Source organism: Lichenostomus cassidix, chromosome 4, assembly GCF_008360975.1.
Source record: "Lichenostomus cassidix isolate B80296 chromosome 4, HeHo_3.0, whole genome shotgun sequence".
Taxonomy (NCBI): Eukaryota; Metazoa; Chordata; class Aves; order Passeriformes; family Meliphagidae; genus Lichenostomus; species Lichenostomus cassidix.
In genome coordinates this window covers 21209906-21225416 of record NC_139484.1, presented here as the reverse complement: position 1 = coordinate 21225416, position 15511 = coordinate 21209906, and the positions used below count along the sequence as shown (strand labels likewise).

General features: G+C 37.1%; 1 protein-coding gene across 3 annotated transcripts in view; it reads right to left on the bottom strand.

Annotated features, from left to right (window-relative positions):
- The window catches only part of ARHGAP10 (Rho GTPase activating protein 10), a 137425-nt gene that overhangs the window by 38445 nt on the left and 83469 nt on the right, over positions 1-15511 (bottom strand). For all 3 annotated transcript variants that reach the window (XM_085058217.1, XM_085058220.1, XM_085058218.1), the window contains 4 exons: positions 15324-15411; positions 14020-14078; positions 11399-11504; positions 10617-10776 (listed from right to left, as the gene is read on the bottom strand). In XM_085058217.1, the coding sequence (XP_084914343.1) occupies positions 10617-10776; positions 11399-11504; positions 14020-14078; positions 15324-15411 (413 nt within the window). The remainder of the gene's footprint in view (positions 1-10616; positions 10777-11398; positions 11505-14019; positions 14079-15323; positions 15412-15511) is intronic.

Genomic DNA, 15511 nt, shown 5'->3' with positions numbered 1-15511 from the left:
ATGCTATTTAATTGATGATTGCTTTGTTACTCAAACACATGCTCCCTAAAGTCAGATCTACCACTATCACTCCTCTGGACTGCAGAAGTTACCACAGCTTAGACTGATTCCTGTAGTGAAGACAAGAGTGAATTGAATTACGTCATTCTAGAAGTGATAAAAATATACTAAGCCAGCCTCAAAGTTTAAAGACTTCCCAGTCACATCCAGTGTTACACAGTTGCTGAGACTGTGGCCAAAATGCATGAGATTTATAGACTCTACAATTTAGCTCTCAAAAGCACTGGCATCCTGCTATTGATCTACCTGGGAGTAAACTTGGAAGGCAAGTGTAACAATTTATATTTGGGAGAAGACTAATACGTATAGCACTCAATTTTAATCAAGCAATAGACTGCACTGTTAGTCAGCCCTAGTTAGTCCACTATTCTAAATGGTTCTTTAGGTCTGATCTTACATGAAAGCAGAAATTCAAAATGTGCGCTGACTGAAGCAGTGGATGAGTCTCCAAACATGCAGTGTAAAAGTTACAACAAAAAAGTTGACACTCTGGTGAAGCAATTTAAAACTCTGGTAAGTCTGACCTATTTCTCTCTGCAGGAGTATAAAATGGATGCTTTACAAGGCTAAACAAACCACAAACCATCTTGGGCATACAGCACTAATAACAGCTCTGTCTAGAGCAGTGAGCCCAAGACCAGCCCTACATATAACCATTCCAATTCCTAAATCTGCGTCCCACAAAGTCTATGGCAGCATTTCTTGAGAGTAATGAGCCAAATTCAACATATTATCGTACTGTATTCTACCAGCAGATCCACATGGCAGCAGCCCAAGGAATTTTGCCAGATTCCCCTTAATCTGCAACAACAGAGTTGGACTCTAGATCTTGAGCTCTTATTAGAGCCGATTTTGGATATTCAAAAACCCATGGCTGGGAGGATTTAACTTGGCCTATTCCACGAGTTCATGACTAGATGTATAGTTGTACATGGAAATGTAGATTAGATTCTGCTGCTACAAGAGAATACTGATCTGTTCTTTCTGGTCTCAAGCAGAACTAATTAATGAATTTCAGTATGTTTGCCAGGAATCACTTTAGGAAAAGATGCAGACATCAGGTCATCTCTGTCTGCTTTGTTTCACTGGGGTAATTAAAATTTCCTCTAAAAATCAGTGGGAGGCAAACAGCAAGGACAGAGTGGGATGAAAAAGAGGGGAGAAAAAAACTAAAGGCTTGGTAATAGAGCTAATGAGGATAAACTTATAAAAAATCATTAACAGCTTAAAGCTGTGCCATGATTTTGTTGCAAGACAAAACCCCTACCACTCCCATAACATGCATCTATTTCCTTGGAATATACAAACACAAACTAGAGAACCAGAAGTCACTGGGTAATGGAAAAGAGGCTATAACATGCAAGGTCATTACAATTTCTTTGGAATTCCACTAGTGGGATAGGACCCACTATTACATTCATATGTTGTAGAGGACAGTATTTCTCAAGACAAGAGCAACAAAAAAGTTTTTATTTGGGCAATTTCCCTTCAATACTAACTTGATTTGCCATTGTTAAATAAAAGATACACACACAGACACTTCAGCTAATGTTTATTGAATAATATAAAACACCATCCAGCTACACCACATGTACTGCTCTCCCCTTACACATTTTATCCCTATGGTACTCCTTGCATTTCCATGACAACTGGCTGTAATATATGCTGATCAAAGAATATTTTATACATTAGCAATTAATGGGATAGTGCAAGAGCAGCTTATCACCATGGTCTTTCTTTGACTTAGCTTCTTTTCAATGTAATACAAGCTCAATTCAGGTTAAACCCAGCAATCTGCACAAAACCTAAAATAATATATTTAGAGACAAAAAAACTAAAAAGAAAAGGCCAACTGTCTTTGTGGTTCACAGCTCTTACTCTGACAAATCTTCAAAAATTTTTCCTCTTACAAAAATGAAGACAATGGTTGTACAATCCTTTTTGCCATTTTCTGAAAATATGAAGCAACAATGCCTTTTATGTCAAATTACAATTTTACTGTAGATATAGTCATTTCAGGAATGGCAAGGTGAAAATAAGCATTCTAAAACACATTGCAGTAGCTCAGCCACTAATTATAACCACTAACCACTAATTGTAATCCATTTTTTAACAGTAAAAACCACATTCAATAACATGAACAATTCTAGGGTTTTTATTCCCTATTTGAAGAGATTACAGAAGCTAATTTGAGTTATTAAAAGTTTAATCATAATAGAAATTACAAAATATCAACTTCTAGAGAGCTAGGACAAAAGTTTTATTTCAAAATTGATTTCTGCACCAATTCTAACAATTTTATAAAACTTCAGAGTACTTAAATCTTTTTTTAAAAGATCCTTTGTTACTGTAGCTTCCTACTGCTTTATATTTTTACTTAACTATGGACAATGTTAGATCAACCTGCTTCATTTCTGGTTTTAGTCAAAATGATCTATTTCTTTTCCTTGTTCACAAACACAATTCAATAAATAAAAATTACATGCACTAGAAATTCTGGATAGCTAAGTGGAATCTGTGTTCAGTGTGAAATAGGTGAATAAAGTTGATTACTTCATATTCAATATTCTTAAAATGTTTGCAAAAATTCTTCAATAAAAATTATCAACAACTTCCTTAGAATTCTTGACTAGCTTACCTCCCCAAGGTTACCATCGTGTCCACTCCAACACAGGCATGCTTGCCTCAAAGTAGTTATCCTGACTTTTGCACTTCAGCATCTATACACTGTAAAATATTATTGTCTCTGCACTGCTTTCTATGAGATTGCACAGGATGCAGATTTTCTGAGGCCTTGGATATTGAGGTTTGAATTCCACTAAAAACCACAAAACACCTTCATACATTATTCACAATTATTATATTGGGGAGTGGGGGATGGAATCAGATCCAGAGCTCAAAACTACCTGTGGCTCAGTCTCCAGAGGGCAACCAACCAGAAAGCATCAATAATGCTCTTGATGTTGCCTGGCACACACTGTTGAATTACAGTGAACAGTGGATGCAGCCTGGAAAGTAACCAGGTATAAGTCAAAACTAGAAACAGGAAAAATCCTTGGCTGTGAGCCAAACCACAAAGCTCTCTAAATAAATAAATTAAAATTGAATCCATCCAAGACAGCCTTTTCTTCATTGTGAAGGTATCACTGGCCGAGACCATCTGCCTGGCAGCCTGACCATCCCTAACTACATGAAACATTGCTTATAGGGATTTGTGGACACAGCCTCAGTCTCCTTCTGACTGGAGTATCTGCTATCTGCTCTTCTTACACAACAACAGCTACAGATCTTGACGCTCTGGAAACTACAAGAGTGACAAAAGAACCCAGGGAATTTTCAGACAAACCTGATGTATCAGTAGACTCTAAGCCACTCATTTGCCCTGATTGCCTTGAACTGGGTAGTTCATGTTTGAGATTTAATGAAGAAACTACAAAGCCTACTAAACACAACATTACAGTCTGGAGGACAGCTGTGAAGGAGAAAAAAAAAAAAAAAAAAAAGAAAAACATCAAGGTTAAAAATGTGTGTCCTTTGATCGCTCACGAATTATGAGTTTGTTGAGTCAGCCTTTCTAAAAGTAGCACTCCTGATACAAAGACTGCAGCTTCCACCGTATCGCATCGCGCTCCACCTTTTAACAATTCATGAGAAGAATGCTCCTGATAGCAGCCCAGTCACTGCTGTCAACCAACCCATTTGGGCCATTGAGGGAAATGAGAGAGTTAACCATATATCAGGCTGTGAATACCTACACATTTGTCCACTGCACCAGCAGGAACAGCAGTGTTCACCTACTCTAACTCACACCAAGGAGAGTATTCTAAAAAGGTTTCTTTCTTTATTTCACATAATAGCTATGTGTGTCTTGTTTAGTTACAGAGACTGCTTAAAATAGCAGAGAAATGCCTTAAAATTAAAAGATCCAAGAGTCAATCTAATTACCTAGATTTCTAAAACATGACATACTCCTCAGTGGAAAATAATGCAGAAAAATGTTTGCATGTATTTTCTGTTACAAAGAGTGTGAGAAGTCCTAAGAAGATGAAAAATGGCCCTTGGAAACCTAAGACCTAGCAAAACCAAGAACGATGGTCAAACACAGCACAGGCAAGACTGATCTCCCCTTCAGTTGTAATAAATGTAAATATATAAACACATATATGCATGCGCATATACACCCAAACCCACCATGCATATACACTTGTTTTGCTACAGATTTCACAAACAGATAATTATATATTCAGTACAAAGCCCTACATTTGACCTCCCACCACACTGCCATCGAGCAAAGCATCAGAAATAAACGACAAGATCTTCAAGACTTTTGCAAACAACACGGTTCCAACCATAGCCAACCACACAGCCTCACCAGCGTTTTCTTTTCCATAGATTTCCTTACTGCCTTTTACAAGGATTTATATCCTCATTGCTTTGTAGAGTTTTTTCTGCTCATTGTTTTTGTTAAAATACATTTTTACATTAGATTATGACTATAGGATCATTGGAGGCAAACAACATACTGTTCTACTGTATTTAAAAATGAAGTACTGATTTTTATTAGTGTAAGTAGCATGCACATGAAAATACTGGAAATAAAATATTGTCAGCTGACTGCAACATTTTTTAATACAAAAATCTGTTTAATGGTTTGAAATACACTAACCCTTCTGGTAAGGCAAAAGCTTACTAGGATTCTAAAGAGTACATGCAAAAAACATTCTTATGTCCCACAGCTTCCACATAAGAATTTACTTTTTAAACTCTTAAGAAGTGCAGAACTTTTCCCCTCTCCATCTCCCCTGCAATATTTTACAGAATATTTTCTTTTACTAACAAAATTTTATTTAAGAATATCCATTTAAGCAGTCTCCATAAGGACTTCTCCCTTGTCTGCTCCTCCATACACGCAAGCACAGCTCCCTGACCATCAAGACTGAAGCAAATATTAGTCAGCTTAATTCCACTCCTTTATCATCCTTTCTCTCTACCTACTTAGGAGCACAGCTTGCGGGCAGCTGAAGATGAGATCTCTATCACTTTGAAATTTTGTATGAAGTTGAGGGAAGCTTCCCCAAATTAACTGTACATAAGGTAGGCAAAGCAAGAAGTGAGAAGTCAATCTACTATTTCTATGTGCCATGTATTTGTGGGCCTCTTCCACCCCTGAGATCATGACTTTAGTTTTGATTTTCTTTATTAATATAGTATGATTTCTCACCGTGCATGTTTTGTTTCTTTTGGACCAGTCTAGCAGCATACCAATCCAGGTATTGATCCATACTGCTTCTAATACCATCAACTGCTGTCACAAACGTGAGTAGAGATTTGATATTCAGTCTTCTTACTATGCATAAACTACATTTAGAAAACTGGAGTCTTGTAAACAAAAAAAAAAAAAAAGAAAAGAAATTTGCAGTCTATTTACCACACCACGTGTGTGTGTCTCACATGGAAGGGCTTTCTGCTATCCACAGGGCAGAGAAAGGATTTAAAGAGTTCGCTCACACTACAGTGGAATCAAAGAGCTGCTCTGACCTCCCAGAATTTCTTTGTTGTGTCTGTTGCCCTTTCTGCTTGAGACTCAGCCAATGATTAAGGCATGCAATTAGAATTAAGTTCAGGAACAGTTTCAATGACACTTCTGATTACTTACATGCTTCAAGTTAAGCATGTGCTGAATACCCTCCTGAATACCCTCAAATGTTTTTACCACAAACTCTGAGCTAACAGAGATATTTTGATTTCATTTTTTTCCCCTCTGAGTTGAATGTTTGTTGACTTGAGAAGCATTCAGCTTCTGGAGGTTTCAAATTGCTGCACCACAGCAAACCACCATAATTACACTGCATTGCTTCTTGGTCCTCCTTTGCAGCCAAAGGCAAAGCAACAGGAAAGCTGAAACAAGCCCTCTATAGTATCTCTCATGTGTCCCTTTAGTGGCTCTGCAAAAGATCTGCTGTGCTGCCAAAAAATAGTCTCAAGTTTACGAGATGGTGTAGCATTCTACCCTAAAGCATTTACCTGCAACAGAACTGCTGGATTGCTAAGGGGAGACTGTGCTGCTTCATCCTCTAAAACAAACAACTGACTTCACCCGCTTCCATTTCTTCTGTCTCACAAATATTGCATGCATTACACACTGTAATATGTTTTAAGACAAGATTTTTCAAGGATTACTACATGAAGTTGATGTTGGCTTAAGAGCTCAGTGGTATTAAATTCTTCTCTTCCCTTTTTAGTTTGAAAAAGAAATAATGAAAGCGCCCAAAGTAAGAAAAAAAATTATATTTCATTTTAAAAATTCCCCTTAAAACTGTTTGGAACAAATCAAAGCTAAGCCAAGAACGTTTTGTCTAAAATATGTAAAATCTTTCCTCTTTATAAAAAGATTGATAGAGAAAAGGTATCTGCCCTATATAGAAGAAATACTGAGCTTTTCAGAATGAAAATCTTTGAGGTAATTTTGCCCATAGGTTGTTTGAATTCTAGAAAAAGGTATCTTTTACAAAGCCTATTCCCTTTCAGCAAATCCTGGCCTCCCAGTCTCCAGAAGCAACTTCTGTCTAGCCCCTCGCTTTCCTCCTTCTAATTTTCTTTCACTGTAATTTTCATCTTCTTTCTGTTTTTATAATCTTGCTATTTGTACTCACTATTCTTTCCTCCCCCATACACTGGTTTAAATATTCCAGTCCCACTGAGATTTTTATTCCAACCTCCTCCCTCATCTTCTTTCATTTCTTAGACTTTTTTTATCCTGGTGCCTTTTTTTTCCTTCTTAAAATAATGTTCAGGGAATTGAGAAACCAAAATGGCTCACATTACCACTGAGGCATCTCTAAATGGCAAATAAATAAGCCCTTTGAATAGTGACATTCATTCCAACAAGATGCCAAAACATTATAACAAGCAGCAAGACGAATGTGTGCATGCTCTTCATGCTGCCGTGGCGTGGACCACCCTTCCTCCTCACCACAAGGCAGAGAAAAGACCAAAAGAGCTGAAATGCCCGAGATTTCCAATCTGTGAAGCCCTTGGGAAGAAAAATTAATTTAAATCCTTGAAACTCATTATGGAGAAGCAGAGAAGAGAAATCAACCCCCTTTTTCCAGGGCCAAGTCGACTAGGGCTTTTCATCAGAGGATTACCTAAAGGCCAAGTCTGTTCCAGGCTCTGCACAAGCACAGCTGCACTCAGCTCCTCAGCTTGTTACCCCAAAGCAAAATGAACGCAATGATGAGACACAAACATGAATTTCATGATACTTCCTTAGTGAAGGGAAAGATACAGGACATGAAAATTAAGGGAGATCAGAGAAACATGGCAAGAGAAAAGGGGACAAGATAGCCCAGGATGAAATGATGCTGTAAAAGACCTGTATAGCAAAGGGATACGAGTGCTGGTGCCTACAGCCCAGGCAGCACAAAACATGAAAACTCCAGGCAAAGCTACAGAAAGATCATTAAATATCAAACATATACATACTCCTATTTTGCATGGCCTATCTGCCTGTCCTTCCCCTATAGCCATAGGACAGAAGAAAGCAAGACAATTTATGGTTCTAATGTTCCTCTGGATTGGCTTTGCTTCCACAGCAAGTGGTTCTGAGGGTCCCAGGTAAAATATCTCAGCTTGGATCTAGTTTTTGTTTCTTCTTTCAAAGCAGAGATCTGCTTGGGCAGCTCACCTTCTGAGTGGGAACTGTGAGAAATACTCAGCCTGGCAGAGATTGTCTAGAACTGACAAAAGCTAAACAATTCCTTCCCTGACACTCTTCTATCCCCTTCCTAGTCTTCATCATGGTGCAATTCTAATGCCATTAAAGCACCACATCAGGCTGCATGGTCTAGTTTCAGTATTCCAATCTCAGCATTTTGCAGAAGATCCCATCCCCAACACACTGTAATTGGTTCACAATTTGGATGTACATAATCTGTAAAAAGGTGGAAGTGGTACTGACTGGTTTCTAGCCAACAGGAAATTAAAAAAAAAAAAAAAAACCCAAACCAAAACAACAAAACATAACAAAACCAAACACACAACAAAAACCAACAAAAACTGCTTCTTCACTAAGCATGATACTCTTATCTCAGGGCAAGTCATTATATTCAGGTTTCCACACATTAATTGCACAGAAATTCTCTAATTAGAACCCAGCAAAGTGATGATACTGGAATGACTGCACCAGGATTTCAAAGCCAGTAACCCAATTATGTCTCCTCCTAAAAATGAAGAGCGAACCTCATTCAATAAAGCTATCCACATAAGGCATAATGGACATTGATGAAATTTAAAAGAATTTGAGGAATTCTAACAATTTTTTACCATCTTGCCTACCAAGTTACTGTATTTATATCAGAAATGCTGCTGGCTACTGCTTCTACAGTTGGAAAGTTTGTTAGTAATTTCCTTTGCTACAGGGGAAAAGAAATGCCTCTCTGCAGAGTACCAGAGCTGTAAATTACATCTGCACCAAGTGTGAAGGGTCAGTGCACCTCCATCTTGACTCCATCACTCTCCTACAACTCCAAACTTTGCTCCTATCAGCAGAGGCTGCTAAAAAGTAGCAGAGTCTGAGTAGTGGCTGAATGAAATATTTTAAAATATTTTAACCCAGAGCCGTTGACTTTTCCTAGCATTTCACCAGGGCTATAAATAAAAATACCCTGAAAGTCTGAAAGGCATAGAAATTCAAAATAACAATATAAAATGAACACTAGACTGGCAATGACCCTGCTTGCTTTTCAAAGTAGGTCCTTGGTCTGCCATAAATGAAGAAGGGTCACTTGCAACATACTTATTTTGACTATAAAATTTTCTTAATGCCTTAACACACCTCTCCATTGCCTTTGTTATAAATGCACAAAGGTCACACTCAGGACTGCCTTCCATTTTGGAAGCAGCTCTAGCGTGGGAGAGGTTGCTGCAGGCAGACCACTGATGGCAAATTCACGGTTAGAAATGGCAGCAAAATGACAGAAATCCCTTTAAAAAAAATTATACCCTTCTAGTTCTAAAGAAGGCATAAACCCAAGGAATTACGGAAAATGATGCAGTATTATATTGATGTACTTTCCATTCCTCGCTTCTCCGCATTTTCAGAGGAACAAGAAAGGCCACTAATGTTTCAAATGTAAAATTGATGTCCTGTTCTTAAAGACACGTGACTGAGCTAGCACAAGAATAAGATGGTGCTAATCTGTGGTGATCTAGTGATTTCAATAAACACAACTCAACACCCACATGTTATTAAAACACCTGGCTCTGCTCACTCTCTCTCGACTTTCTTTAATTTGTGCGGTCACCGCAATTGCTTTAAAATCATGAGCTCTCTGCAAGGTTTACTTTCATTTCTAAGATCCAAAACTGATACCACGGCTTAGAGCTCTTGGAATATTTATTGCTTAGAACTTGAGCCACATGTGCAGCTGAGTATTTTTCCAGCAGAACAATACCATATCTGCTCAGTGTGCGTGTGAGGACAGCATTACACCCTGAGTCAACTAAGCCAACAAAAGCCACCATGTGGACACAGCTATGCCAACAGCAGCTTTGCCCTGCCTGTATCAATCAGGGAGGGAGAGTAATTACATCGTCAGAAAAACTTGAGACATAGATTATTTAGAGTAGATAACACTTGACTTAAATAGCCAATTTCAGCACAGTTAACCTTTAAAGGAAATAACAATTTCAATGCTCGGAGTGCTTAAGAAAGGAGGGAGGAAAAAGCATGTCTTGGGATTTTTCCAAAGCACTTCTTTTTGACAGTAGGAGTGAGGGAGATGCTGTCCGTCTCCCAGTACAAAACACCTCAAATATCCAGTTACAGAGGTCATCTTAGGGATGCCAAAGGAGTATCCAAATAAAGAGACCAGTAAAGGACTTTCTTACTGTTTTTGTTTCTCATTTCAGACCCCAGATTACATGCAGTGATATCCTGGACAGTACCTTGTACACATGAAGCACTTTAGTAGCTGGCCACCTTAGTAACAGCAGCAACAACACCTTCTATTTTCAGTATTACCTCAAATACAAAGGCTTAAAATAACACACATTCAGCTGAAAACAAAGGAAGTGTTAATACATGGTTCTCTCATGATGCTTTTTACACATAAAATTTACAGTATAGTAAAGTCTTCCTTTTTTACTCTGAGAACTCTGAGCTAAAAATGAAGACATAAAACAATGAATTCTGACCCTGGCCGAAGTACTTAATGGAAGAGCTAAAAACTGAGCCTGGGCTTTCTCATTTCCAGTTCTGTATCACTTTTGCTCAGAAATAAACCAAATGCAAATATCATAATGCAAATCTGTTGATGTACTATACACACAGAAGCACTAGTACTGCCAGGAAATATGCATTCCGAAATGTCAGTTCACCTACGAACAGGAATGACTACCAAGGATAAATAACCAAAAGCATACAGCGTATAGAGGATATTCTTTCGAATTAAACTATTACTTTAATGGCATGCATAATTCCATTATTAACCCCATTAAGGCTAGCAGATTGTTTTAGACAATGCTCAGAAAAATGAAGACGTAGCAAAACTTACCTTCTCATGATTTTCTATCAGGATTTCAACGACGATATTCTGAAACTTCAGGTCCATGATGGCTGCTACAGTTTCTTCCTGTGGCCTCATTAAGGTTGGTCCAAATACTACCCCTAGGTTTGCCACAGTCATTAGATTCCTCTTGGCATGCTTTGAAACGCTTTTTGAAAAGAATTGAAGGAAAAAACAGGAAATGGGTTATGAAAAATTTCCATTACTGTTGGAAACTGCAGTCTACAAATGAAAACATTACATTTCCTTAATCTATCTTTTAGAAGTTGGTTTTGTGCAAAGTTTCTTCAAATAAAGTCTTACTAAATTCTGGAAAGCTGAAAAGCCATTCTTCCACTGGCAACTTAAAAACAAAATCAGTCTCTTACTGAACTTAAATATATAAAATGCACTTAGCCTTGGACAAGGGCAAGTGTGAAACCAACTTAAATTTGCTAACAGATCTCCACTATTCCCTTTGCCAGAATTTGCAAAAAGAAACTATAATGTTCCCTTTCTCACTTCAATCAAACCCTCAGCTGCTGGCAGGACTGCTAAAGTAAATACATCTACGGCTTCATTAACGTCTTAGATTTCTGCCTTTCCCGCCAAAATATGCACAGCGTGAGGCAAACGTCTTGTCTGCCTTTGCACGTTTCGTTCTTGGGGGTGTGGATGACAGCATCAAAATGGGCTTCAGCTCCAGCCACACTTTGCTAAAACCCTCTGTAATTAAATAAAGGTAAAGACAAAAATTCTGACAAGGTAGGAAAGCAGGTCATAGCACTTACTTCGCTAAATGTTTCACCAAAATTCCCAGCATCTCCTTGTTCTTTTCTGGGAGTTTGTGGACCAAGAAGTGAACAGCATTGACTCGAGACTCAGGACTCCCACTTTCTGTAGGATATAGAAATAAGTATCTCAAAAAAAAATTAAAATAAAATAGAATTCACAGAAACACAAACCTTCTCCCACCCCTGCATGGAAACATACTGCACACACTTTTCTTCACCACTTATGTGTCTCCAAACATAGCAACATTGAACATATGTGCTTGTTTTCACAAGTAATATTGTTCTAGAATTATCAACTTATTTGCTTATTCTGAGAACTCATCTTTCAATCCACCTGCAAAATGGTGCCTTTGTTCACCTATTTTTAGAGACTGACAGATGCAGTTATTGTTTTGCTGCATTGGACTCATCTGCTTACAAATACACTGCAAGGTGAGCAGCGATGTTACCGGGTGCCACAGAGAGGAACTGTACTGCTTTTCATTTTAGCATCATTAACTGATTGTCCTCATGATTAGAATTCAGTTTTGTTGGTACTGTGCAGCTAATGATACTGCATTTATGCTGCCTTGCACTGGAAACTGCATGCAGATTTATATGCTTAGAAAATTTCATGACCTCTGGAGAATAAACATGCAAAAAAACCTATTGAGAACACTATGACAAAGGTTCTGAGTAACAATGGCATCACCAGTACAGTAGAGAAATAAAGATAAGCAAAGAGCTTTTTATTTTTGTCTGTTCCGTGTTAAATTGAATAATTTTGGCCCCTGCAGGTTTCATAGTACACAGATGAAAACAAGAATGTGTAAAAGATGAAATAAAACCATCTTCCTATTTCTCAAAGTTGCATTAAATCACAAAATTACATCTTAATAGAGGTTATAATACAAGGAATGGAAGTATTTCTATTGCCCATAATAATACTTTAGAAAAATTTAGAATTTATTCTGAATGCAAGAAGTTTTGACATGAGGACCACTGATCAGGTCCCATTTTTCTCTAAGGCAACTCTGATTGCTAAGTGTATTTCCTGTAAAATACCACCATATCTCTTCAGTGCATATCGCTTCAGATTTTTTTTCTTTGCACATCGCTGTAGATTTTAGGGCTGTATTTTATTCTTTTGCAGTGAACACCCCTGCACAGATTGTGAGAAAAAAGGCTACCGAAAAGCAAAACATTTAATTTCTAGTGAGCTAATCAAAATTCTCATAGAAAAAATAGGCCTTCTTTGAAGTGAGACTATTTTACGTACATGTGAAATCACAAATTCCAATTAAAGAATGGCTAGACATTTAATTACAAGATAGAGTCAAAGCTCATATAGTTTCAATCTACACTGATACGTATAAAGAGAACAAAATTGAAGGAAAACCTTTTAATTTTGGCTCTTCCTCCAACAGGGAGGGAAAAGGATACTCCTTGCTATTTCCAGTGCTGGTTTTTTATAGCCAACATAGGAAACAACATTGACTACCTATTTTTGAGTATACTGTAACTCAGATCTGCAATGTTGATTAAATTTCCCTCCCCAGAATCAACTCCTTCACTGAACAGTTTACTACTTATGAACACGGTACAGTCTAAAACATATAACTTCAACTGAATTCCTTTACTGAAAGAGACTATAAAATAGCGAAAGAAAAATAAAGTGAGAAACTGCTGGCAAAACTTCATAAGTCAAGAAATTATTTTAACACTTTCCAATACAAACGTAAAGACTCACCACGTAGGTAAGGACGTTGAATTTTGTTTAAGCACTTGCCTGCTAGCACGTGCTTTGGCAACAAATTTCCTGAGCTAATTCTCATTTTGAATTAAGGACCAGAAGAAAACACATTCTGCAGTCCTGGAAAGTCATTATAGCAATCTGAAGATGATAAAACAATTGTCTCAAAGTTTATTTTAATTTTGCTTTCCAGTTTGCCAGAAGTGCTACAGGCTGGAAAGAAAATCAGCTAAATATCTGTTTGATACTTTGCCAAAAATTTTCTGACACAGTTTCCCTCTATCCTCTTCCAAAAAAATTCCGTGTACACTAGATACCATACAACTGAGCTACAAATGCTGCTGTGTCTTCTCCAAGGCTGTATTTGAACTGCCACACTGTTATCTGGCCTGCTCTTTCCTTTCTTCTAATACATGAGGAGCATTCAAGCCAGCCTGGATACAGAGCTAGCAAGGCACTGAAAACAAGGCTCAGGCAGCTGTGCTTTAAGGACTCAAATGAGCTCAAATTAGTGTACTTCCTTTTGCTAACCTTCGTACTCTTTATAAATGGAAGGCAAAAGAAAAAAAAAAAAGCACAGATTAAGTAGTTGCTTATCATTATACAATTAAGATAATAAGAATGAGTGTTTACAATGGCCATCCAAAAGTTTTTCCATAAAAGCAAAACCATGCTATGCAGTCACATTGTAGAACTGAGTAATAATATAAACATACTAGAACTGAATCATGATTAAAACATACATATTTTAAAATCATGTATTATTTCTTGCTCCTGTATTTTTACTGGGATGAAGCATTTTTCTGAAATTGCATTCAGAGTGCTCCTAAGGCCACAACAGCACAACAACAAAAGATTTCTATTTCAACTACAGTCATGTATTTACTGGCAGGAATGATGAATTCTCCATGCAACTCGTATGTCATCAGTGGCTCTGGAAGGCTTCTGTAAAACAAGGATGACATAATAAATTTAACTATATTCTCTTCTATCTGCACTTACTCTAAGAAGGAAACCTTTTTAACTATCAGTAGCATCATGTTACTTCCTCCTACTGGAAGTCACCATTCTTACAGAGGCCCTTGAATTCAATGGTTTCTAGAAAAATTGAAAACTTGGCATTATCAGGAAAATAAGACTAAATGCATCCATTCACATTCTATGAGCTGAAGTGATGCCTTCAGTCTATCATAAGATATCTTTCCAATTTCAATACCAAGATTGTTTCTCAGATGAAGATTGTACACAAATACTGTGCAATTAAGTCTTCATTAGTGTTTTTTAAACACTAAGAATCACAAGTCAATGCCTTACTGGAAAGGCACTAAGGTCCTAACAACAACCACCACTACCAGAGTTAAAACCATTCATTGAATTGACTTCACTGATGCTCATAAAATATTGGAGTAAACATTCAGATGGGAAATACTGTAAGGAAGAACTACTTTATGTACACTTTTCCTCTGTTTTTTTTATACTTTTCTATACTTTGTAAGACTTTTATCTTTACAATATTTCTGCAGCACTCATTGCTAGTATTTTGTAGTGGTAGTAGTAGTATTTTATTTAATAAAAATAGCAGATTAAAAATATGGTGTTTATGTTACACTCCAAGACATACACAACAGTTCTAAATTTTATGATTTTAGGCAATTTAGTAAAATAGTTTGATCAGGAACTGGCAAAACCATTTGAATAGAGAACATATTTTAAATTCTTTTTTTAACACTAGAAACATTATTACTATTGCACACAGAACATAAGAGCAAGGGTCAGAAATATAAGATGAAAATATTAAAAGATTCATAGCGTTTTCCCTTTTCATTCTACCACACCGAAACACAAAAAGGAAACAAATTTTAACAATCTTACCTAACTTTCAGTGATGAGTCTCAGCAAGTTTACTAAAAATTCAGGTTTCAGAACTATCAGTGAAATGCTTCTGTGCCTAACACAAAAGTGTTTTGGGGCCTGTCTCACATGAACATGTTGCTAAATTATTCTGCTTCCCCCAAGACAAATAACAAACATGGTATTTGCACAAAATGAGATCCTGTTCTAAAACAGAGGAAAAGTAAATACTGTGGCTTAACACACTGCATCAGAGACTTAAAATAAGAATTTATAGTTTAAAAAAAATTTATATATATGTGTATATATATATACAAAGAAAATGAGAGACAGCCTTACCGCAGATACTGCTTCATAGCACTAGTAATTGTCTTCACTTCCCAATCTACAGAGTTTTCCAGGTCAACTTCATTGCAGGTTTTTGAATCTAGAAAATAATCAGAAAGACAAGAGGGACATGAAAAAAGGGAATTCTAAATCAGTATGACTTACATGAACAGCAACACATTGACTTGGACCACTACATA